This window comes from Trachypithecus francoisi, unplaced genomic scaffold (genome assembly GCF_009764315.1).
Source record: "Trachypithecus francoisi isolate TF-2019V2 unplaced genomic scaffold, Tfra_2.0 Lachesis_group1, whole genome shotgun sequence".
NCBI lineage: Eukaryota > Metazoa > Chordata > Mammalia > Primates > Cercopithecidae > Trachypithecus > Trachypithecus francoisi.
In genome coordinates, this window is record NW_022681454.1 from 2,521,271 (window position 1) to 2,544,816 (window position 23,546).

The 23,546-nt window shown below is 51.8% G+C and overlaps 2 protein-coding genes and 1 long non-coding RNA gene across 6 annotated transcripts in view; 2 read left to right on the forward strand and 1 right to left on the reverse strand.

Moving 5' to 3' along the window:
• The window catches only part of CFAP99 (cilia and flagella associated protein 99), a 46,100-nt gene extending 33,371 nt beyond the window's left edge, over positions 1-12,729 (forward strand). For both annotated transcript variants that reach the window (XM_033213501.1, XM_033213502.1), the window contains 5 exons: positions 7,416-7,557; positions 7,800-7,951; positions 8,716-8,921; positions 11,110-11,272; positions 11,478-12,729. In XM_033213501.1, coding sequence (XP_033069392.1) covers positions 7,416-7,557; positions 7,800-7,951; positions 8,716-8,921; positions 11,110-11,272; positions 11,478-11,594 — 780 coding nt within the window. In that variant the 3' untranslated portion in view covers positions 11,595-12,729. The remainder of the gene's footprint in view (positions 1-7,415; positions 7,558-7,799; positions 7,952-8,715; positions 8,922-11,109; positions 11,273-11,477) is intronic.
• Positions 12,730-13,103: 374 nt separating this feature from the next.
• On the reverse strand, positions 13,104-17,720 carry LOC117085058. The gene is made up of 3 exons (XR_004437773.1): positions 17,186-17,720; positions 16,415-16,420; positions 13,104-13,385 (listed from the first exon to the last, which is right to left on the reverse strand). It is a non-coding gene; the product is annotated as an uncharacterized LOC117085058 (long non-coding RNA).
• Positions 17,721-17,725: 5 nt separating this feature from the next.
• The window catches only part of RNF4 (ring finger protein 4), a 46,319-nt gene continuing 40,498 nt past the window's right edge, over positions 17,726-23,546 (forward strand). Inside the window, exon 1 of one of the 3 annotated variants that reach the window (XM_033213505.1) lies at positions 17,726-18,042. The gene's annotated coding sequence lies outside the window, so the exon portion shown is untranslated. The remainder of the gene's footprint in view (positions 18,043-23,546) is intronic. The other 2 variants (XM_033213504.1, XM_033213506.1) reach the window with 2 other exon arrangements.

The window sequence follows — 23,546 nt, forward strand, 5'->3', positions numbered from 1 at the left end:
ATGTGCCCACTGGGACCTGCAGGGCCGGGACTGGCAGCGGAGCTGAGTGTCCACAGCGCCCCCCGTAGAAGCTACTGATGTGTCGGTCCCGGCTTCTCTTCCTCCTCGAAGGACACACTGCCTAGGTAGGCACTCAGCCTGTGTTCCCCGAGAGTGCCTGCTCCTTCCAGTGGGCCTCCCAGTGGCCTGGACCAGCAGGGAGCCTCAGCCCCAGGAGGCCGGCCTGTATACTTTCTCCTGTGACGTATCCCTTTGCAGGCCTGTGGTCAGGGGCTTGATCAAAGGTCACTCAGATTGTTTCTTTTGATAGTTTCATCTGTGTCTGTAGTCAATTTTAAGGTTTGCCTTTTCTTTCCTTTTTACTTTAAAAAATAAATATGAAGGTCAGGCCAGGCATGGTGGCTCACACCTGTAGTCCCAGCATTTAGGACGCCAAGGCCAGAAGATCACTTGAGCCCAGGAGTTCAAGATCAGCCTGAGCAACAGGGCAAAATCTCATCTCTATAAAAAATACAAAAATTAGGCTGGGCGCGGTGGCTCAAGCCTGTAATCCCAGCACTTTGGGAGGCCGAGACGGGCGGATCACGAGGTCAGGAGATCGAGACCATCCTGGCTAACATGGTGAAACCCCATCTCTACTAAAAAATACGAAAAACTAGCCGGGCGAGGTGGCAGGCGCCTGTAGTCCCAGCTACTCGGGAGGCTGAGGCAGGAGAATGGCGTAAGCCCAGGAGGCGGAGCTTGCAGTGAGCTGAGATCTGGCCACTGCACTCCAGCCTGGGCGACAGAGCCAGACTCCGTCTCAAAAAAAAAAAAAAAAAAACAAAAATTAGCTGGGCATGGTGGTGCATGCCCATAGTCCCAGCGACTCAGGAGGCTGAGGTAGGAGGATCACTTGAGCCTGGAAGGTCAAGGTTGCAGTGAGCCATGATCATGTCACTGCACTCCATCATGGGTGACAGAGCGTAGCTGTCTCAAAAAGAAAACAAACAAACAAAAACATGAAGTCCAAACAATGTGAAAAGGTAGACTCAGAGAAGTCTCACCTCTTGTAAGTCTATAACTTACAATCCATTTCCATCTGCCTTTGTAGGCCCTTCCTTTCATTCATTTCCAGATTACCTTTCCCGCCTTTCAAAGCGAATAACACTCTTGTATATATGCACTTTTTCCTTCCCTTTTTTGTTACATAAAAGGTCACATTTTGCTTTATCTGCAAAGAATAATGTGCAAGGCTTTCACCTTTGCAGAGCTGGATTTTCAGGATAAACTTCTAGAGGAAGTTACATTTTCAGATGTCACACCAAAGAGTAATTGGATATGTGGGAGTCCTTGCCGTTTGGGACGCGTGGTTTTACTGAATATGACCAATCGTCTCCCTGGTACTTTTATTACCATCTTACTCCCCCAAAGTGTGAGAGGGGTCTGATCCGCATGCCCCAGCACAGAGTGTACGAGGCTGATTTCGTGAATTTGTGCCAATTTCATGGGTGAGAGATAGTATCTTGGTATAGTTCTGATTTGCATCTCATTTATTTATCAGTGAATTTGAGCAAATGTCCACACGTATAAGTGATTTCTGTGTCTATTTCTGTGAACCGTCTGTTCGTGTCTTTTGTCCATTTTCTATTGCACTTTTGACCTTCATTTCCTCGACTTTTTTTTTTTTTTTGGTTCTTTATTTCTTTAACTTGACAAATGCAATTGAATATATTTATGATATATAACTTTTTTTTTTTTTTTGAGACGGAGTCTTGCTCTGTCACCCAGGCTGGAGTGCAGTGGCACAATGTCATTTCACTGCAAGCTCCGCCTACCAGGTTCACGCCATTCTCCCACCTCAGCCTCCTGAGTAGCTGGGACTACAGGTGCCCACCACTACGCCCGGCTAATTTTTTGTATTTTTAGTAGAGATGGGGTTTCACCGTGTTAGCCAGAATGGTCTCGATCTCCTGACCTTGTGATCCGCCTGCCTTGGCCTCCCAAAGTGCTAGGATTACAGGCGTGAGCCACCGCGCCTGGCTGATTGATTGATTGATTGATTGATTTTTAATTTTTTTAATTTTTAATTTTTTTTTATTTTTTTTATTTTATTTTTATTTTATTTTATTTTTTTTTTGAGACGGAGTCTCGCTCTGCCGCCCAGGCTGGAGTGCAGTGGCCGGGTCTCAGCTCACTGCAAGCTCCGCCTCCTGGGTTTACACCATTCTCCTGCCTCAGCCTCCCAAGCAGCTGGGACTACAGGCGCCCGCCATGTCGCCCGGCTAGTTTTTTTTTGTATTTTTTAGTAGAGACGGGGTTTCACCATGTTAGCCAGGATGGTCTCGATCTCCTGACCTCGTGATCCGCCCGTCTCGGCCTCCCAAAGTGCTGGGATTACAGGCTTGAGCCACCGCGCCCGGCCAATTTTTTATTTTTTTTGAGACAGAGTCTCGCTCTGTCACCCAGGCTGGAGTGCAGTGGTGCCATCTTGGCTCACTACAAGCTCTGCTTCCCAGGTTCACGCCATTCTCCTGCCTCAGCCTCCCAAGGAGCTGGGACTACAGGGGCCTGCCACCATGCCCGGCTAATTTTTTTGTATTTTTAGTAGAGATGAGGTTTCACTGTGTTAGCCACGATGGTCTTGATCTCCTGACCTCGTGATCCACCCACCTCGGCCTCCCAAAGTGATGGGATTACAGGGATAAGCCGCCGCGCCCAGCCTTTTTTTTTTTTTTAAGATGGAAGCTTGCTCTGTCGCCCAGGCTGGAGTGCAGTGGTGTGATCTCGGTTCACTGCAACCTCTGCTTCCTGGGTTCAAGCAATTCTCCTGCCTCAGCCTCCCGAGTAGCTGGGACTACAGGCGAGCACACCATGCCTGGCTAATTTTTGTTTTTTGTTTTTTTGTTTTTGTTTTTGAGACAGAGTCTCGCTCTGTCGCCCAGGCTGGAGTGCAGTGGCATGATCATGGCTCACTACAACCTCTGCCTCCCGGGTTTAAGAAATTATCTTCCTCAGCCTCCTGAATAACTGGGATTATAGGCGTGTGCCACCATACCCAGCTATATATATATATTTGTGTGTGTGTGTGTAACTTTAGTAGAGATGAGGTTTCACCATCTTGGCCAGGCTGATCTTGAACTCCTGACCTCGTGATCCACCCACCTCGGCCTCCCAAAGTGCTGGGATTACAGGCGTGAGCCACTGCACCTGGCCTAACATGATCTTTTGGAATACGAATACATTGTGAAATGGCTAAATCAAGCTAATTAGCATATGCATTATCTCATATACTTATTTATGGTAAGAACACTTACAATCTACTCTCTTAGCAATTTTTCTTTTTTTGTTGTTTTTTCTTTGTTTTTTTTTTTTGTTTTTTTTGTTTTTTTTTCTGAGAAGGAGTCTCACTCCATTGCCCAGGCTGCAGTACAGTGGGTTGATCTCAGCTCAGTACAACCTGTGCCTCCCAGGGTCAGGCAGTTATCCTGCCTCAGGCTCCTATGTAGCTGGGACTACAGGTGCACACCACCATGCCTGAATAATTTTTGTATTTTTAGTAGAGATGAGGTTTCACCATATTGGCCAGGCTGGTCTCAAACTCCTGACCTCAAGTGATCCATCCACTTTGGCCTCCCAAAGTGCTGGGATTACAGGCATGAGTCACTGTGCCCACCCACAGTTTTTCTTTTTTGAGACAGGGTCTCACTCTGTCGCTGATGATCTCAGCTGATTGCAACCTCTGCCTCCCAGGCTCAAACCATCCTCCCACCTCAGCCTCCCTAGTAGTTGAAACTACAGGCATGCACCACCTTTTTAGGAGAGACAGGGTTTCACCATGTTGCCCAGGCTGGGCTCAAGTGATTCACCTGCCTCAGTCTCCCAAAATGCTGGGATTATGGAAATGCGCCTCTGCGCCCAGCCTAATGTTCTTTATATGTTAGGAAAAATAATCTTTATAATATATTGTTGCAGATGGCTTTTTTTCCAGTTTGTCATTTGACTTTGTATATGAGGTTTATGATGTGTGTTTGCCATGCAAATATTCTTTTCATGTCTTCAAATTTAACATTCTTTTCTTCTGTTGTGTTTGGAGTTAGAAAATGCCACTCTTGGCTGGGTGCGGTGGCTCACGCCTGTAATCCCAGCACGTTGGGAGGCTGAGGCAGGCTGATCACCTGAGGTCAGGCATTCGAGACCAGACTAGCCAACATGGTGAAACCCCATCTCTACTAAAAACAAACAAATAAACATTAGCTGGGTGTGGTGGCACACCAACTAATTACTCCTGAGTAATCCCACCAACTCAGGAGGCTGAGGCACGAGAATCGCTTGAACCCGGGAGGTGGAGGTTGCAGTGAGCCAAGATCATGCCATTGCATTCCAGCCTGGACGACAGAGTGAGACTCTGTCTCAAATAAAAAAAAGAATATGGCGCTCTTCTCACACCAGGTTACAGAGGGGTTATCAGGCTTGTCTCCTGGTCTAAGGATGTCCAGCTACACGCATTCATGTGACTAATATTTTTTCTTACTAAATTAACTAGATTAGGTGGCACTAAATATTTGAAGTAAAAAGAGTTTTAGTTTTTCTTATGCAGCTTATATTGGACTGATTGCTTTTATAGCCTCAATGTGTTTTAGTGAACTATAACTTTTGTTTCTGCTTGAGGTTCTAATACCACAACCCGAGCCATGGGCACCCTTTCATCTCCTCCTCTGACCTTTGGGCACTGCTCGAGAGTCTTTGGAAGCATCTTTTCCATTGAGAGGAGAGATGTTTGGGGCCTACCTGAATGTTCTCTGCTTAAGACACACAGACTCAGTTATTCTCCAAGGAACCTCCGTGCCTCATAGAAGCCAGTATTGAGTTCCCTATCTGGGTGCTTTTCTGTTTTTTTCAACAGTTACCAGTTTCTGTGTTTTTTTTTGGAGATGGGGTTTTGCCATGTTGGCCAGGCTGGTCTCGAACTCCCAGTCTTAAGTGATGCACACGCCTCGGCCTCCCAAAGTGCTGGAATTACAGTCATAAGCCGCCATGTCTGGCCTACAGTGACCAGTTTTAAAGTACTCTAGCAATGGGGCTGGAAAAGGATATATTTTTAAATTACGGCTGGATGTGGTGGCTCACACCTGTAATCGCAGCACTTTGGGAGTCCAAGGTGGCTAGATCACTTGAACCCAGGAGGGTGAGACCAGCCTGAACAACATAGTGAGACCCCGTATCTACAAAAAAATGTGTTTGTTTGTTTTTGAGACGGAGTTTCACTCTTGTTGCCCAGGCTGGAGTGCAATGGCATGCTCTCGGCTCACCATAACCTCTGCCTCCTGGGTTCAAGCTATTCTCCTGCCTCAGCCTCCCGAGTAGGTGGGATTACAGGCATGCACCATCATGCCGAGCTAATTTTGTGTTTTGAGTAGAGACGGGGTTTCTCTATGTTGGTCAGGCTGGTCTGGAACACCCGACCTCAGGTGATCTGCCTACCTCGGCCTCCCAAAGTGCTGGGATTACAGGCATGAGCCACTGTGCCCGGCCAATAACTTGTTTTTTAATCTGTTATCACTGTGACATTAACCCAGAATAGCTGTACTGGTATCAACACTAAACTCCTGGGTAAGGAATGACATTTCATGTTTTGGTTGTCATGGGTAATCATTCTTTGAATACTTTTTTTTTTTTTTTTTTTGAGATAGGGTCTTGCTGTGTCTCCCAGGCTGGAATGCAGTGGCACGATCATGGCTCACTGTAACCTCAACCTCCTGGACTCAAATGATTCTCCCACTTCAGCCTCCTGAGTAGCTGGGACCACAGGCATGAGCCACCAGACCTCGCTAGTTTTGTATTTTTTGTAGAGACAAGGTCTTACTATGTTGGTCTCAAACTCCCAGGCTCAAGCAATGCTCCCTGCTCAGCCTCCCCATGTGCTGGGATTACAAGTATGAGCTGCAGCAGCCGGCCCTATGAGTCCATTTTACCGAAGTCTTCAGGCAGATTGTCTCATCAAGCAGCACTTGCATCTTTCTTCCACTTGATTCTGGTCACAGAAATGCCGTTCCATGTGTTCTCCCTTCATTTTAATTTTGAAGGTGCCGGTGCAGGTAACTGAAAGCTCCGGCTTGGTACGAGCTTAGTAAGCAGCCAGTGCAAGCCATGCTCTGTGGCAGGAAGGAGGAGGGAATGTGTGGGAAACCTGGTGGGATGTCCACAGCAGGCCCAAGGATGCATGTGGCTGCCCCTGGCCCCTGAGTGACAGCAGGCAGGACCGTGGGTCCAAGGTTGATGTCTGAGTGGACCCAGCCCCGCGTGTGACCTTGGACTCAGGCTCTGAGGCTGCTCTCTCCACTGCTTACTGCCTGGGAACTCTCGCCTTACTGTGAGCCTGGCCCGGTGACCACACACTCATAGATTGTCAAACACCTATCCCTGTCTACCACTCCCGGCCTGTGGGCCTCTTTTCCTTCTTCCCCTGCTCATTCCTCTCTGCCGACTCCCTATTCTGTGCTGAGGCTGGTGCTGTGGCTGATGGGGACACTCTTTCCTGAGCCCTTGCTGGGTGCTGGCCCAGCACCCAGTGCACCTGAGGGGGTGGGCGTGGCCATCTTCATTTCCCCGCAAAGAAACTGAAACCCAGAGAGGCCCAAGATTTGTCTGCTGCCAGGGAGCTACCAGGGTGGCAGAGGCAGAACTCAGCATCCTGTGTGTCTTACTCCCAAGGGGGAGCCTTTTCTGTGGACTGCTGCTGCCTCCCTGATTCCACATTCCCCAAGAGCCAGGAGGCACTGCCGCCCTATTCTGCACTCCCAGCCTGAGGCGCCCAGCCGTCTCCGTGCCGTGGCCCCTGGCGCTGTGGCTGGGGGCGGAGGGCCATTGCGGACCGCCTCTGTTCTCTCTTTGCTCATTGTCTGGTTGACTGAGATGGGACTTTTGGTATTTTTTGGTGCCCACTTTCTTCACCTTCTATTTCCATACAACGTATTACCAAATTTGTAAAGAAACTTTTATTTTTTTTTATTTCAGAACAATTTTTAAATTTACAGAAAAGCCGTAAAGATAGTACAGAGTATTCCACGTCCCCCCTACCCCGGGCTCCCTACCCTGGTTCCCTCCACTGTGAACAGCTTACGTTGCTACTGGGTGCACTGGGTCTCTAGACTACCACAACAAAGTACCACAAACTGGGTGGCTTCAAATGCAGGAAGGTGGCCCCCAAGACCACGCTGGGAGGAAGGGAGAGGACGTGAGGTGGAAGTTCCCCAGCAGGCCCGACCTTCAGAGCACCGCCAGGAGTGAATGGGCTTAGACCTGGGTTCTGGGGTGATTCAAAGACAGGGACTGGGTCTACCTTCAGACCTCATGCTGTGCCCTGGGCCGGGGCGGGACCAGGCAGGGAAGCCGGTGCAGCCCCACTCACCGTGGCAGGTCCACTGTCTGAGCAGATGGCCAAGCTGATGCTGCAGCATGCGGAGAGACAGCTCCGGGAGGACAGGTCCAGGAAGGAGCTGGTGGAGCAGGTGATAGAGGGGCAGAAGAACGTCAAGGCCGCCCAGACGAAGCTCGCGAAGGGCCGACGGCAGACAGGTAGTCAGGAGCCAAGTGTCACTGGCCCGGCCTCGTTCTTCCCCACTCAGGTGCTGGGCTGCCACCCTTTCCTAAGCGAGCTACTATAGCTGTCAAGGGTCACGGGGCCACTTGAGGGAGGCACTCCCAAGTGGCTGCACTGAGGCCGGGGCCTGGCTGGGGAACCCCAAGGGAGGTGCCTCCCTGTCCAGCGCCTGCCCTGACATCCACCGGCCACCTCAGCTCCTGGCTTGGCCCCCAAGTTCAGGAGGTGATTGAGGAGAGTCGGGGGCTGCTGCGGCGCAGGGCGCAGGCGGCCCAGGAGGAGCAGTGGCGCCGTTGTGAACTCATCTCCCAGCTGCGCGCACTCGAGACGCAGCCCACGCGCAAGGGCAAGCTCGTGGACCTGACTCAGGTGAGGACACAGTCCTGGACAGGCCCATGCCTCAGGGAGCCTCTGTGCTGGCACTGCCATGGGAGGCAGTTTCCAGGGTTCCCACCAGCACCACAGGTGGGTCTTGCACCACCTGAAACCTGGCCTGCCACCCTCCGTGACTCAGCACCCATGTGCCGTGGGCCTGGGTCTGGCCCTAAGAGTTCACAATCCTGCAGGTGAGGCAGACACTGAGCCAGTCCTCTGTAACCCCTGGGGGTGGCCAAGGTGGGCTTCACGGAGGAGACCACTTAGGAGCTGCCTGTTGAGGGAGGGCCAGGGTGGAAAGGGCAGTGTAGGGAGAGGGCAGGTGTTCAAAGGCTGGATGGAGGCTGGATGGAGCAGGAGGTTGAGGAGGGTCTGCTGGAAGCCCGTGTGAGAAGGCATGATGAGGGGCCAGGCCTCAGAGGAGCACGGGGACTCAGCTGCAGGGCCTGGCCCAGCCCCAAGGCCATGGAGAGTGCAAACGGCTGTTTGCCCCAGGCCCGAAGCCTGGCTGGGGAGATAGTCATGAGCTCCATTTGGGTCTTGCCACAGTGGAGGAGCCTCAGTCCAGCTGAGATGTGCAGACCCATACAAGGTATAGCGTTACAGAGCAGAGCCCAGGCTGGAGAGGCTGGGAGCATGTTTCTTAAGCAGTGTTGAAGCAGAGGGAAGGTGGGCAAGGGGTGGGCCCATGGAGCAGGGGAGGGATCCTGGTGGGAAGCATCAGGGCCCAGCTTGGGGCTTCCCCTACCACCCCATAGACCCCTGGCTATGGCCTGGAAGGAGAGATGTCCATAGTGGAGCTGCGAGAGCGGCTGGCCCTGCTCAAAGAGAATCAGCGGCGCAAGGAAGAAGAAAAGCGGGATCAAATCATTCAGGGCAAGCGCACCAAGAGCCAGGAACTGCAGAACACAGTGGAGCAGATCTCGCTGTGCCGTGCAGCCATGGGGAGATCCGCAGCCTTGAGGTTGGTACTGGGCTTGGGGAGTTGGTACTTGTCTCTGGGTGGACAGGGAGCAGTAAGCCTGCCTTGTGCCCTCCTGGGTGGGTCTCCTTGAAACAACCCGCCACCTTCCTGCCCAGGAAGTTCCCTTGCCATAACTCCCCTCACCCCATTATTGTATTAGGTGACTTCCAGGCACATGGGAATGGTGCAAAATTCTGCATCCGTGGCTTAGATGCCATGACCTAGATGCGGTCATTTCTGCACCCAGCTCGTGGGTCCAACCTTTCACCATATGTGCTTCACGTAGCCAGCTAGCTATTTATGTCTGCAGAAGCATTTGGAAGTAGCTGCAGGAATCAGACACTTTACTCTTAAACACTTCAGCATACATCTAAAAAAAAGATCGTCCTACATAAAACCACAGCACCCTGACACCAATAGAAAATTGAAAAAAATTCCCAACATCATCTAAATATCTTTTTTTCACATTTCTCCAGGTGTCCAAAGACTGTTGGCCAACTGTGTTTTTTGTTTGTTTGTTTGTTTGTTTGAGATGGAGTCTTGCTCTGTCACCAGGCTGGAATGCGGTGGCACAATCTCAGCTCACTGCAACCTCTGCCTCCCAGTTTCAAGCCTCAGCCTCCCAAGTAGCTGGGACTACAGGAGTGTGCCACCATGCTCGGCTTTTTGTATTTTAGTAGAGATGGTGTTTCACCATGTTGGCCAAGATGGTCTCAAACTCCTGACCTCATGATCCGCCTGCCTTGGCCTCCCAAAGTGCTGGGATTACAGGCGTGAGCCCAGCCTGGCTAACATTTTTTTAAAGACTGCTGCTGTAATTTTTTTTTGTTTGTTTTTAAACCAGGATCTAGTTGAGGGTGGCAGATAGCTCCTGTGCATACACACACATACAGATGCCTTTTTACTTGTTTGGGGGACAGTCTGGTGATGTTTTTTAGCCCCTTGTGGCTATCCCCTGGCAACCAGGTCAGACATGGGCAGGCACGTCCCCTGGCCCTGGGGTCAGGCTGGCCTCTGGACCCTGGCCTAGTTCCCAGGGAGGCCCAGCTGTTGTAGCAGAGCCTTGTTCGGAGCCTGGCATACAGGGCTCCAGAGAAAGTTTCTGAGTGGGACTGGGTGGGGTGGATGACAGGGCAGACAGAAGGAAGGACTAATCATTGCTGATGGAAGAGAACCCTTCACTATTGGTCGTTGGAGGGGCTGCTGCTCTGGCTGCAATTCAGAGGAGGCACAGGGCAACCGCTGCTGGTGCTGTTCAGGGCTGGCTGGCTGCCCACCAGATCCCCAAGGTGGCAAGCACCTGGACAGCTCATCACTTCCAGCTGCTGGCCATGGCCTGGCAGAGCTCAGATGCAGCCTGGTTGGTGTCAGGGTGCCTCCAAAGGTCTAACTCCTGCTAAAAAAGTTAGAGGGGGGCTCGGGCATGCACTCAGGCCCCAGGCCATAAATTCACCAGGGGCGACCTGGACAGTCAGGCAAGAGTGGTGGAGATAGGGGAACAGCACATGCAAATACCCCAAGGGTGTGAAGTCCACGGACGCCAAAGCCAGCAGGGAACAATATATACCATCAGAAGGATCAAGGGCCATGTCTACAGATACCTGTGGAGATGCACACCACAGCACCACAGCGTTAGCAGGGAGTACCTCCAGGCAAGAGACAAAAGAGTGTGAGGTCAAAGGGGGCTTTCACATTTGTACCCCAGTTATGCATATAGTTAGTATACCTGTAATACTTTTTTTTTAAATGTCAAGTTTAAAAAAAGCTGCCAGGCGCCGTGGCCCACGCCTGTAATCCCAGCATTTTGGGAAGCTGAGGTGGGAGGATTGCTTGAGCCTGGGAGGTCAAGGCTGCAGTGAGCCATGATCGCGCCACTGCACTCCAGCCTGGGCGACAGAGTGAGACCCTGCCTCAAACAAACAAACAAACAACAACAAAAATTTTTAAAAAGAAAAAAAGAACAAAAGGGTAGAAGTGCTGGAGACCCCCCACCCCCAGCCCCTGAGCGGTGGTCCTGTCTGGGAGCGCACCGCGGCCCCTGGGCTTCGCTGTCTGTCCTAAATTATTCCGGTGAACCTCTCCGGACTCGTAGCTCCTTGTCCCCGCGACGCTTGGACACGGGTGGCATCCTGGGTCTGGCCTGGGCCTCCCGGCGGCCTGCTTCTGAGCCCGCCGCGTCGCCTGCCAGGTGGGAGAAGAAGAAGGCCCTTGCGTTGGCCCCGGAGGCGCCCTCGCAGGACGAGCGCGTGCAGCAGCTGCGGCGCAGGATCTCGGAGAGGGCGGCCGAGCGCAGCAGGCAGGCGGCCTTGCTGCACGTGTCGGCGGCGCGGGCCGCCGGCCCCAAACCCCGCGTGAGTCCGGGTTGGTGGGTGGAGTCCGGGCGACTGAAAGCCGGGACCGGGTGGGGATGGCGGGCGCGGCGCGCAGGGACCAGCGTCGCGGGGCGGGGATGGCGGGGAGATTCGCTCCGGGCCGCAGCCAGGAGCTACTCAGCGGCGGGCGCGGGAGGCGGTGGGGGGCGTCCCTGCCCGCGCCGACGCGTTCCCCGACCTGCAGGCGCAGCTAGAGGCGCAGCACTGGCTGGAGCTGGAGCGGAGCCGCGAGCGCAGGCTGCAGGCGCTGCAGCAGGGAGGCTCCGGACCCGGGCCCGCGCGCCGCCTGGAGACCGCCTGAGCCAGGCAGAGCGCGCCCCAGCCGCTTGCTGGCCACCCGCACCCCACCACCCCAATAAAGCGTGCGGCCCGCGGTGCGCGCCTCCTCTTCCTTGGCCGGGACCCCCTTGGCCCCGCCGCACCTGCCTCCGCACCCCTCTCCCTCCCTAGCCCCCATCTGCCCAGAAAAGGATTGCCAGATAAAAAGGCAGGACGCCCAGTTACTGCGTGGGGGCAAACTTATGCTAAAAATGTATCCTCTCCTTATCGGGAATTCAACTTAACTGGGCATCCTGCCATTTTATAAGCGAAATCTGGCCACCCCGGCCCAGGTCCTAGCACTTCCCTACAGCCTAGCACAAGGCATTCCTGGTGCCCACCTCTTGGAACTCCCAGAACTCCTTCCGATGTGGAAAGCTGGAACCCTCACCCTTTGCCGGCATCCAGGTGGCTTCACCTAGGGAACCCCCAAGACTGAGTGGCGACTGTGTGCATTTGGCTGGGGAAGTGGCCAGGATTCTTGAGCGCCAACGTTGCACTGGCCCTTCACGCACCTCCACCATCCTCACTACCGTCCAGGGACCTAGGAACTGGCCTGCCCCTGTTCTGCTGATGAGGCCGCAAGTGCTCAGAGAGGCGATGTGACCTGCCTAGAGGGCCAGAACCCAGAGCTGCGCCTGGGTGACTTTAGAGCACCCACCTCCTCCCCTTTCTCTGGCATCAGAAGCAGCCCAGATCCAACAAGATCAGGTCCACTGGAGACAGGACTTCACCCAGGGCAGGGACCAAGATGGATTGGTTCTGCAGTGTCCTGGGACTCCGTGGGCTAGAGAAGGTTCCACCCTGAGGACAGGCTTGCTGAGTGAATGCCTGCTGGTGAAAGTCAGCCTCAAGAAGAAAGTACATTAAGCCATCTTCTTCCCAGGAAAGAGAGAAAAGGGTCAAGTCCGTGGGGTGGTGAGCAGTAAGGGGTTGGGGAGTGGAAACTGACAGATTTAAGATAGATGTCCAGGGGAGATGTTTCCACCCCCAACTCCCAATATTCTCCTTGGGCCTGCAGAGGAGATGGCACCTCAGATGAGGAGGCTGAGTCCCAGGGTACACTCAGCCCAGGAAGGCAGGCATCTCAGCAGTGACAATAGACTAAAGGACCAGAGCCCTACTCCAATATTCTGAGTTTGTGAGAACCCCAGGATTTTACCACCCAGGTGGGTAAGGAGAAGAATGTCCACCTCTCTGTAGAATTGCAGCTGGGAGCAGATTAAATTTTATTTAAAGAAATAAACATTGGCTGGGCAAGAGGGCTCAAACCTGTAATCCCAGCACTTTGAGAGGCTGAGGCAGGTGGATCACCTGAGGTCAGGAGTTTTAAGACCAGCCTGGCCAACATGGCAAAACCCCGTCGCTACTAAAAATACAAAAAATTAGCTGGGCGTAGTGGTGGGTGCCTGTAATCCCAGCTACTTGGGAAGCTGATGCAAGAGAATCGAATCGCTTGAACCCAGGAGACGGAGGTTGCAGTGAGCTGAGATTGCACCACTGCACTCCAGCCTGGTGACAAGAGCGAAACGCCATCCCCAAAAAAGAAATAAACATTGCTCACAACCTGTGTTGTGTGATCCAAACCCATTTCATTTGATATTGACAGAATACGCTGATGATGCCTGGCCCAGAGAGCCCCTCTGAGCTCTGGGGGTTTCAAAGGGAAATTTATTAGCTCTTATAATGCCAATCCAAAGGTGGCAGACTTCACGATGTGCCCGATCCAGGAGCTCAGTCTCCAGTCTGAGGAACAAAGAACAGTTGCCCCAGTCTCACTGGCCTGAATTGAACATGCTTGTGCTGAGCCAGTTCCTGCTGTGGGGGAAGGTCTGCACGGGTGCCTGAAGCACTGTGGCAAGGCAGGGAATTACCCTTCACCTAGGAGGTTGGCCTCTGGAGCAGAGGGGAGACGTGGCAGCTAACAAACTGAGGGTACTATTGGCAACACTGTTGGTTGGCAGGTAACAAGGTCCTCCCCTGCCCCCTCCTGGACTGAGCAGCTGCTTAGAGCTAGCTTGAGAGCACCTGGGGCCTCTCCTCATACAAACCTAGGTGGGAGCAGGCCTGGGACCACTCCCTAAAGTTGTGGCCTGGCAGTAGGCATTATGTGATAGATGGCAAAATGTCTGTGTATCCCTGCCCCTTGCCGTGTGACTTTACACCTCCCACCAAGAGGTGGAGTCTATTTCCCCTAGCCCTTGCATCTGGTCCGGCCTAGTGACTTTCTTTGGCTAATAGGGTGCAGCAGAAGTAACCATGTGTCAGTTCTGAGTCTGGGCCTCAGGTGGCCTTTGAGTTCCCACGGAACCTTGCCCAGGCCCCATGTGAGCAGGACTAGGGTGGCCTGCTGGGATCAGACACCATGTGGAGGAGAGCCTGTTATCTCTAGGCCATCCTAGAGCAGGAGAGCACAGAGTGAGAGCAGACGGACAAGAACCTCCCCCAACCCCGCTGTCTTGTAGATTCATGAGCAACACAATAAATGTCTGTCGTTCAAAGTATCAAGCTTTGGGGTGGTTTGTTCCAGAGCAATAGCTAAGGGGCACACCCTTAAGGGCCCAGGGCCTTCACACTGGGGGCCCTTGCCTCCCCTCCCTGCATAGGCTCTTTACAGAAAATCAAGCTATTCCCCCAAAGGGGGCCAGCCAGAGTGAGATATGACCCAGCAAGTGCTGACAATCCCTCTCTGAACCTTTCCTGGCTGGACTGCCTGGGAAAGTGGACATTTTGCCTGAATACAGGCTAGTCAGAAGGTCCTATGGACAGCATCTGAGACCCACTTGGGCAGGGGCTTTCTTTGCAAATAGTGAAGAAAGCAGATTCAGTATCTGGTGTGAGGCCCAGGAACCTGCATTCAGCTGGTTTCCACATGTGGGACTATGGGAGCACCAAGGTGCCAGTCTTTTCTCCAAGCTGCAGGTGTTCAGGGCCCAAGGGAAGCGCTATTTGTGAAAGAACAAGTTCAGTGCAAGTGAGGCTTGGAGAAGACTTAAAGGCAGCTTTTGTTTGTTGTTTTTGAGGCAGGGTCTCGCTTTGTCACCGAGGCTGGCGTGCAGTGACGTGATGATAGCTCATACAGTTTTAAACTCCTGGGCTCCAGTGATCCTCCTGCCTCATCCTCCCTACTAGCTGGGACTACATGCACTTACTACCACACCCAGCTAATTTTTTATTTTTAGTAGAGATGAGGTCTCACTATGTCACCCAGGCTGAAGGCAGCCTTTGAGCATGAAACTGCTATAGAGACTTTTTCAACGTCACATGTTCAATGTATTACAAACAGAAAACCCTAACTTTTCCTTAGGCTGTAGAATACAAAGTACTAATATTACTCTTTCTAAATCTGATTTTTTTTTGAGAGAGAGAGACAGAGAGGGTCTAATTCTGTCACTCAGGCTGACATGCAATCACAGCTCACTGCAGTCATGACCTCCTGGGCTCAAGCAATCCTCCTGCCTCAGCCTCCTGAGTAGCTGGGACCACAGGGACATGCCACCACACCCAGATAATTTTTTTTTTGTTGTTGGAGATGGGGTTTTACCATGTTACCCAGGCTCATCTATAAACTCCTCAGCTCAAGCAATCCTCCCACCTCACCCTCCAAAAGTGTTAAGATTACAGGCGAGGCCGGGCGTGGTGGCTCACACCTGTAATCCCAGCACTTTGGGAGGCTGAGGCGGGCGGATCACGAGGTCAGGAGATCGAAACCATCCTGGCTAACACGGTGAAATCCCGTCTCTATCGAAAATACAAAAAACTAGCCGGGTGTGGTGGCGGGTGCCTGCAGTCCCAGCTACTCAGGAGGCTGAGGCAGGAGAATGGCGTGAACCTGGGAGGTGGAGCTTGCAGTGAGCCGACATCATGCCACTGCACTGCAGCCTGGGCAACAGACTCCATCTCAAAAAAAAAAGAAAAAAGGCCGGGCGCGGTGGCTCAAGCCTGTAATCCCAGCACTTTGGGAGGCCGAGACGGGCGGATCACAAGGTCAGGAGATCGAGACCATCCTGGCGAACACAGTGAAACCCCGTCTCTACTAAAAATACAAAAATCTAGCCGGGCGAGGTGGCGGGCGCCTGTAGTCCCAGCTACTTGGGAGGCTGAGGCAGGAGAATGGCGGGAACCCAGGAGGCGGAGCTTGCAGTGAGCTGAGATCCGGCCACTGCACTCCAGCCTGGGCCACAGAGCAAGACTCCACCTCAAAAAAAAAAAAAGAAAAAAAGAAAAAAGATTACAGGCGAGAGCTACCACGCCCAGCCTAAATCTGATCATTTTTAACCACCATTTTGATTAATCATGTACGGCTCCATTTATGAACTGAAATTCTCTTAAAACATTTTCAACTGTATTTATACAGGTAGAATCTAATTTTAGTTTTTAGCATTTCAGTTGTCTGCCTTATCAAGTATTAATATTTAAATAATTCTCATAGGTATATTAAACATCTACATTTCTCTTAAACTTTTAAGTTCTCTTTTTTCCAATTATAATCACAAACTTTGGAAAATCTTACACCTTTCAACTTACAATCACTATCACAAATCAAATACCTAGGGCAGGGTGTGATGGTTCGTGCCTGTAATCCCAGCACTTCGGGAGGTCGAGGCAAGCAGACAGCTTGAGCCTGGGACTTCAAGACAAGACTGGGCAACATGGCAAAAGCCAGTGTCTACAAAAAAAAAAAATTTAGCCAGGCGTGGTGGCACACACCTGTGGTCCCAGCTACTTGGGAAGCCAAGGTGGGTTGATCATCTAAACCTGGGGGGGTCGAGGCTGCAGTTAGGCATGATCGTGCCACCGCACTCCAGCCTGGGTGACAGAGTGACACCTCGTCTCAAAAACACACACACACACACTCTTAGATATTTTACATGAGAATTAGATTTATCTATCAGATACTCTACCATGCCAGATTTCCTTACAATTACAGAAAATAGCAAACACATATTGTTTGTAAACACAACACAAAAACGTTAATGCTCTGGTTTCTATCTGCCTTGTCATTCCATTATTTGACTCCATTTTCGAGGTTAGAAACTTATTGTACGGTGGCCGGGCAAAGTGGCTCACACCTGTAATCCCAGTACTTTGGGAGGCCAAGGAGGGTGGATCCCCTGAGGTCAGGAGTTCGAGACCGGCCTGGCCAACATGATGGAACCCCGTCTCTACTAGAAATACAAAGAAAATTAACCGGGTGTGGTGGCAGGCGCCTCTAATCCCAGTTACTCGGGAGTCTGAGGCAGGAGAATCACGAGAATCCAGGTTGGAGGTTGGAGGTTGCAGTGAGCCGAGATCGCGCCACTGCACTCCAGCCAGAGCGACAAGAGCAAAACTCCATCTCAAAACAAACAGGCAACAATGCAACCCAAGGCATTTGGGGTGACCTTCACATTGCCTGAGGGTGCCGAGGGACCAGAGATGCTGGCCATGGACTAAGGTCTGGGTATTCTCAGGCAGCAAGGACAAGGTGGGCTTTTTTCCTGGTTGCTAAACCCACGTCAAAGTCCCGCTCAGGGACTGGAGCTCAAGAAACCCACCACCCATTCTCCAGTCCGACCGGGGACCTGCATGCACCTGTGCCGTGCTGCCCTGAGTCCTCCAATCCTCCACACTCTCCGTCTGTTAGGTACACGTCTGCACCCCAGCCTGCAAAAGTTCCAGGTTCCTCTCAGGGGCAGGGACCCGCACGCCGGCCCAGGGCTTGGCACGCGGGGGTGCTGAAACAGGGCCAGGCCTGGTTTCCAGCCGATCTGACTCATAGTCCCCAGGCCCAGCAACCTTCCTCACAAAGGCATCGTTAAGAGGCGGGGAAACAAGAGAGGGGCGCGGAACGGCTGGTGCGAGGAACTACCAGCTCCGCGCCTCCGGCCAGCTGCGTCGAGCCAGGCGCACGGCAGCTGATGTGCGGTTCGAAAACTAGGAATGGGAAGGTTTGGGGCCCGCTCGGCTCTGGAGGCAGTCGGCGGGTAGTCCCTGGCGGCGTTGGCGCAGTCAGTAGCAGCCAGTCGCAGCCGGGTACAGGAGCCCGATCGGCCCTCAGACCGCGACTCCCGCAATGCCTTGCGGGCGGGGCCGCGCCCGCGCCGTCTCTTGCCGGAAGGTGCGAATTAGGGCGCTCGATTGTGGGCGGGGGCGGAAAGAGGCGCGCTTTAAAGTGGTAACAGATGGTTTTCTTATCCAATAGGATTTAAAAATTTGTCCTTACCCGGCCAACCGCGGAAGTAGGGTAGGCGGGCGGCCAATGGGGACAAGACGGGGGGCGGAGTCGAGGCCTCCGAAGCGGAAGTGGGTTGCTGTTGAGACGGCGGCATCTTTCTCGAGGGGCTCTCCTGGGCGGCTGGAGAAGGAGCTTCTTCTCTCGAGTGCGACGGCGGCGGCGCCTGCGGACCCAACTAGCTCCAGGTTAGGCTGGGCTTTGCGGGAAAGCAGCGGCAAGTCAGGGCCTGTGCAAAATGCGAGGTTTAGGCGGCTTCGCGGCCTACAGAGGCCTTGGCCCGCGCGGCTCCACCCGGCCGAGACTCCGCAGCCCGGGACCTTGAGCCAGCTCTGGCCGCTCGCGCCGCCTTCCGCGCGGGCGCACCTAGCCCGGCTTGGCGCGGACAACAGAAGTTAAGAGGCCTGCGTCTGGGTCTCGGCTCACCCTGGCGGGCCGCGGCCATGGGGCTTAGTCCATAGCCTAGGAAGGGAAACTGAGGCTCTGGGAGGGGCAGGAACGCCCCCAAGGTCACTCGGAGAGTCGGGCTGGGTGTTCTGTTGGTGGGGAGACCTGGGCAGGGTTTTTGTTCCCCTCTGACGACGTCTCCTTTGTGTGTTCGCGCCGCCGCCCCGCTATCGTGGGGCCTGCGAGTTTGCCCGGGTGCCCGGGCCGCGTGGCGGGGCCTTTTGTAGGTCGGGAGAATCTGAGTACGGGTGCGGGGCTGACCGTACGGGGCGCCGAGGTCGCAGTCTAAAAGTTAGTAGGGCCTCGACTTCCGGGCGCGCTTCCGGGCCCCGGGTGATGGTTGGTGGAAGGAGTGACTGTGAGGCTTGCGGCCCAGCCCTGCACCGCTCGGGCCCTTCACCCTCTGGCGCGCCTGTAGACTGGTGTATGAAGATTCTCAGGACCCGAAACAGAGTTGCCCGTAAACACCGCTTTTCCCTTTGATCCATCGAGGAAACAGGGAAGAGGATAGAGCTTGGGCAAGCAGTTTGGGTAGGGCTTTCAGCTTTTGTCTTTCACTTGTCGGTTCCCATAGACGTTCACAGTCTTAATAACCTTCGTTCTGTTTCTGCACCAAGTTCTTGAGCCAGACGTAGGGTCTCAGCTCTGGAACCTGGCTTAGACTGTCCAAGTGGTTGGGGAGACTGAGGTCCAGAAAAGTGAGGTGGTCTGCCCAAGGTCACAAAGCCGGCTATTTGGCAGCAGATGAGGTTAAGTCCTAACTACAGGATTAGGCTTTTGAATTCGGTGAGCAGGAGTTTTGGGACCGCTGACAGTAAAAGAGACATTGAAGGGAATATTTTGTGACTTTCTTGGTGTTTTACTTGTTAATGGACAAGGATACATTGGGTTCAGTTTTACTGTGAGTTTGAGGTGAAATAGGGACATTTGAGTAGCAAGCTGTATTGCTGGCTTTTGTATTGCCTGAATTTGAGCTTCCAAAAATCTTACTTTAATACGTCGTTTATTGATCTTAAGTTATTACCTTTGTAAGGATCTTTTGTAAACATTGTTTTTCTAATCTTCATGAAATCTTAATGCCATACGTAAACTATTTCTTTTTATAGAATATATGCACGTCTGTGCTTTGTACATAAAATGAGTAAGATATTTCACTCTCCTCAAGATCGAAGTAGCATATTTTTGAGGTGTTCTGTATGCCAAACTTTCCGCTTGTAATACAGCAGTAAACAGTCGTGGTGCTGGCCTTCCTGTAGCTGGGTGAGGATGGAGGGAATAAGAGATACCTCATTTTATTGTGTTTTGCAAATACTGCCTTTTTTGCAAGGTGAAGGTTTATAGCAAGTATTCGTTGAGCAAGTCTGTAAGTGCCAGCCATTTTTCCAACAGCATGTGCTCACTTTGTGTCTCTTGTGTCAAGTTTTGGTAATTCACAATATTTCAAACTCTTTTTTTTTTTTTTTTTTTTTTTGAGATGGAATCTCAGTCACCCAGGATGGAGTGCAATGGGGTGTTCTCGGCCTCACTGTAACCTCTGCCACCTGGGCTCAAGTGATTCTCCTGCCTCAGCCTCTGGAGTAGCTGGAATGACAGGCACTGTACTACCTCACCCAGCTAATTTTTGTATTTTTAGTGGAGACGGGGTTTCACCATGTTGGCCAGGCTGATCTCGAACTCCTGACCTCAAGTGATCCGCCTGCCTTGGCCTTCCAAAGTGTTGGGATTACAGGCATGAACCACCATGCCCAGCCCCAAACCTTTTCATTATTGCATCTGTTATGGTGAGCTGTGGTCAGTGTTTTGGGTTACCATGAATAACACTAATATAAGATGGTGAACTTAATTGGTAAAAGTTGGGTGTGTACTAACAGTTCCACTGATTGGCAGTTCCCAGTCTGTCTTCTCAGGCCTCTCTATTCCTTGAGACACAATATTGAAATTAGGCCAGTCAGTGACCCTACAGTGTCCAGACAAAAGGAGCAGTCAGTTGAATCTCTCTTACTTTAAATCAAGTTAAGAAATGATTAACCTTAGTGAGAAAGGCATATCAAAAGTTGAGATAGGCCAAAAGCTAGGCCTCTTGTGCCGAACGACAGTTGGTCAAGTAGTGAATGCAGAGGAAGAGTTCTTGAAATTAAAATGCTACCCCAGTGAACGCATGAATGATTAGCCAAACAGCCTTATTGCTGATAGGGAGAAAGTTTTAGTGGTCTGGATAGAAGATCAAACCATCCGTGACATTCCCTTAAGCGAAAGCCTAATCCAGAGCAAGGCCCTAACTCTCTTCAGTTCTGTGAAGAGTGAGAAAGGTGAGGAAGCTGCAGAAGAAAAGTTTGAAACTGGGGGAGGTTGGTTCATGAGGTTTAAGGAAAGAAGCCGCCTCTGTAATGTGAAAGTGTAAGGTTGAGGCAGTAAGCATTGATGTAGAAGCTGCAGCAAGTTATGCAGAATATATAGCTAAAATAATTCATGAAGGTGGCCACACTGAACAACAGACTTTCAATGTAAATGAAACAGCCTTATATGGAAAAAAAATACTATCTAGGACTTTCATAGCCAGAGAAAGGTCAATGCCTGGCTTCAAAGGACAGGCTGATTCTCTTGTTAGGGGCTAATGTGGCCCTTGACTAAATTGTAACCAGTGCTCATTTACCATTCTGAAAATCCTAGGGCCCTTAAGAATTATGCAGAAATCTACTGTGTGCTGATCAGTGAAACAAGAAAGCCTGTATAGTAGCATATCTGTTTACAGTATGTTTTACTGAATATTTTAAGCCCAGTATTGAGATCTACAGCTCAGAAAAAAAAGATTTCTTTCAAAATATTACTGCTCACTGAGAATGTGCTTAGTCACCAAAGAAGTCTCATGGAGATGAATGAGATTAATGTTAACATCTGTTCTGCAGCCCATGGATCAAAGAGTAATTTCAACTCTCAAATCTTACTTAAGAAATGCATTTTGGGGCCGGGCACGGTGGCTCAAGCCTGTAATCCCAGCACTTTGGGAGGCCGAGACGGGCGGATCACGAGGTCAGGAGATCGAGACCATCCTGGCTAACACAGTGAAACCCCGTCTCTACTAAAAAATACAAAAAGCCGGGCGCGGTGGCTCAAGCCTGTAATCCCAGCACTTTGGGAGGCTGAGACGGGCGGATCACGAGGTCAGGAAATCGAGACCATCCTGGCGAACACGGTGAAACCCCATCTCTACTAAAAATACAAAAAAAAAAAAACTAGCCGGGCGAGGCGGCGGGCGCCTGTAGTCCCAGCTACTCGGGAGGCTGAGGCAGGAGAATGGCGGGAACCCGGGAGGCGGAGCTTGCAGTGAGCTGAGATCTGGCCACTGCACTCCAGTCCGGGCGACAGAGCGAGACTCCGCCTCAAAAAAAAAAAAATAAATAAATAAAAAATACAAAATACAAAAAACTAGGCGGGCGAGGTGGCGGGTGCCTGTAGTCCTAGCTACTCGGGAGGCTGAGGCAGGAGAATGGCGTAAACCCGAGAGGCGGAGCTTGCAGTGAGCTGAGATCTGGCCACTGCACTCCAGCCTGGGCGACAGAGCGAGACTCCGTCTCAAAAAAAAAAAAAAGAAATGCATTTTGGGGCTGAGCACGTTGGCTCATGCCTGTACTCACAGCGCTTTGGGAGGCCAAAGCAGGTGGATCGCTTGAGCTCAGGAGTTAGAGACCAGCCTGGGCAGCATAGTGAGACCACCCCCTCCACTGCCAATTTCTTAAAAAAGAAAGGTGGGGGGGCAGGACGGGGGGAAAGAAATGCGTTTTGTAAGGCTATAGCTACATAGATTGTGATTCCTCTGATGAGTCTCAACAATGTAAGTTAAAAACCTCCTGAAAGGATACACTATTCTAGATACGATTAAGAATATTTGTCACCAGATGTGGTGGATCACAGGGTCAGGAGATCGAGACCATCCTGGCTAACACGGTGAAACCCCATTTCTACTAAAAATACAAAAAATTAGCCGGGCGTGTCAGTGGGAACCTGTAGTCCCAGCTACTCGAGAGGCTGAGGCAGGAGAATGGTGTGAACCCAGAAAGAGGATCTTGCAGTGAGGCGAGATCGCACCATTGCACTCCAGCCTGGGCAACAGAGCGAGACTTCATCTCAAAAAAGAAAAAAAAAAAAAAAAAATATATATATATATATATACACACATATATATTTGTAATTCATGGGAGGTCAAAATATCAGCATCAGTAGGTCACAGTGGCTCACGCCTGTAATCCCAGCACTTTGGGAAGCTGGGGTGGGCAGATCACTGAGGTCAGGAGTTCGAGACCAGCCTTCCCAACATGGTGAAACCCCATCTCTACCAAGAAAATACAAAAATTAGCCAGGTATGGTGGCACACTCCTGTAGTCCCAGCTACCTGGGAGCCTGAGGTAGGAGAATCGCTTGGGCTCAGGAGGTAGAGGCTGCAGTGAGCTGAGATTGCGCCTCTGCACTACAGCCTGGGCGACAGTGAGATTCTGTCTTTAAAAAAAAGAGAAAAGGCCGGGCGCGGTGGCTCAAGCCTGTAATCCCAGCACTTTGGGAGGCCGAGACGGGCGGATCACGAGATCGGGAGATCGAGACCATCCTGGCTAACACGGTGAAACCCCGTCTCTACTAAAAAATACAAAAATCTAGCCGAGCGAGGTGGCGGATGCCTGTAGTCCCAGCTACTCGGGAGGCTGAGGCAGGAGAATGGCGTAAACCCGGGAGGCGGAGCTTGCAGTGAGCCGAAATGGCGCCACTGCACTCCAGTCTTGGAAACAGAGAGACTGTGTCTCAAAAAAAAAAAATCGATTAACACAACAAGAACTTGATTCTGACCCTCATGGATGACTTTGAGGGGTTCTAGACTTCAGTGGAAAAAGTAATTGTAGATGTGGTAGAAATAGCAAGAGAACTAGAATTAGAAGTAGAGCCTGGGCCGGGCGCGGTGGCTCAAGCCTGTAATCCCAGCACTTTGGGAGGCCGAGACGGGCGGATCACGAGGTCAGGAGATCGAGACCATCCTGGCTAACACGGTGAAACCCCGTCTCTACTAAAAAAATACAAAAAAAATCTAGCCGGGCGAGGTGGCGGGCGCCTGTAGTCCCAGCTACTCGGGAGGCTGAGGCAGGAGAATGGTGTAAACCCGGGAGGCGGAGCTTGCAGTGAGCTGAGATCCGGCCACTGCATTCCAGCCCGGGCGACAGAGCGAGACTCCGTCTCAAAAAAAAAAAAAGTAGAGCCTGAAGGCTGGTCCTGGTGGCTCATGCCTGTAAT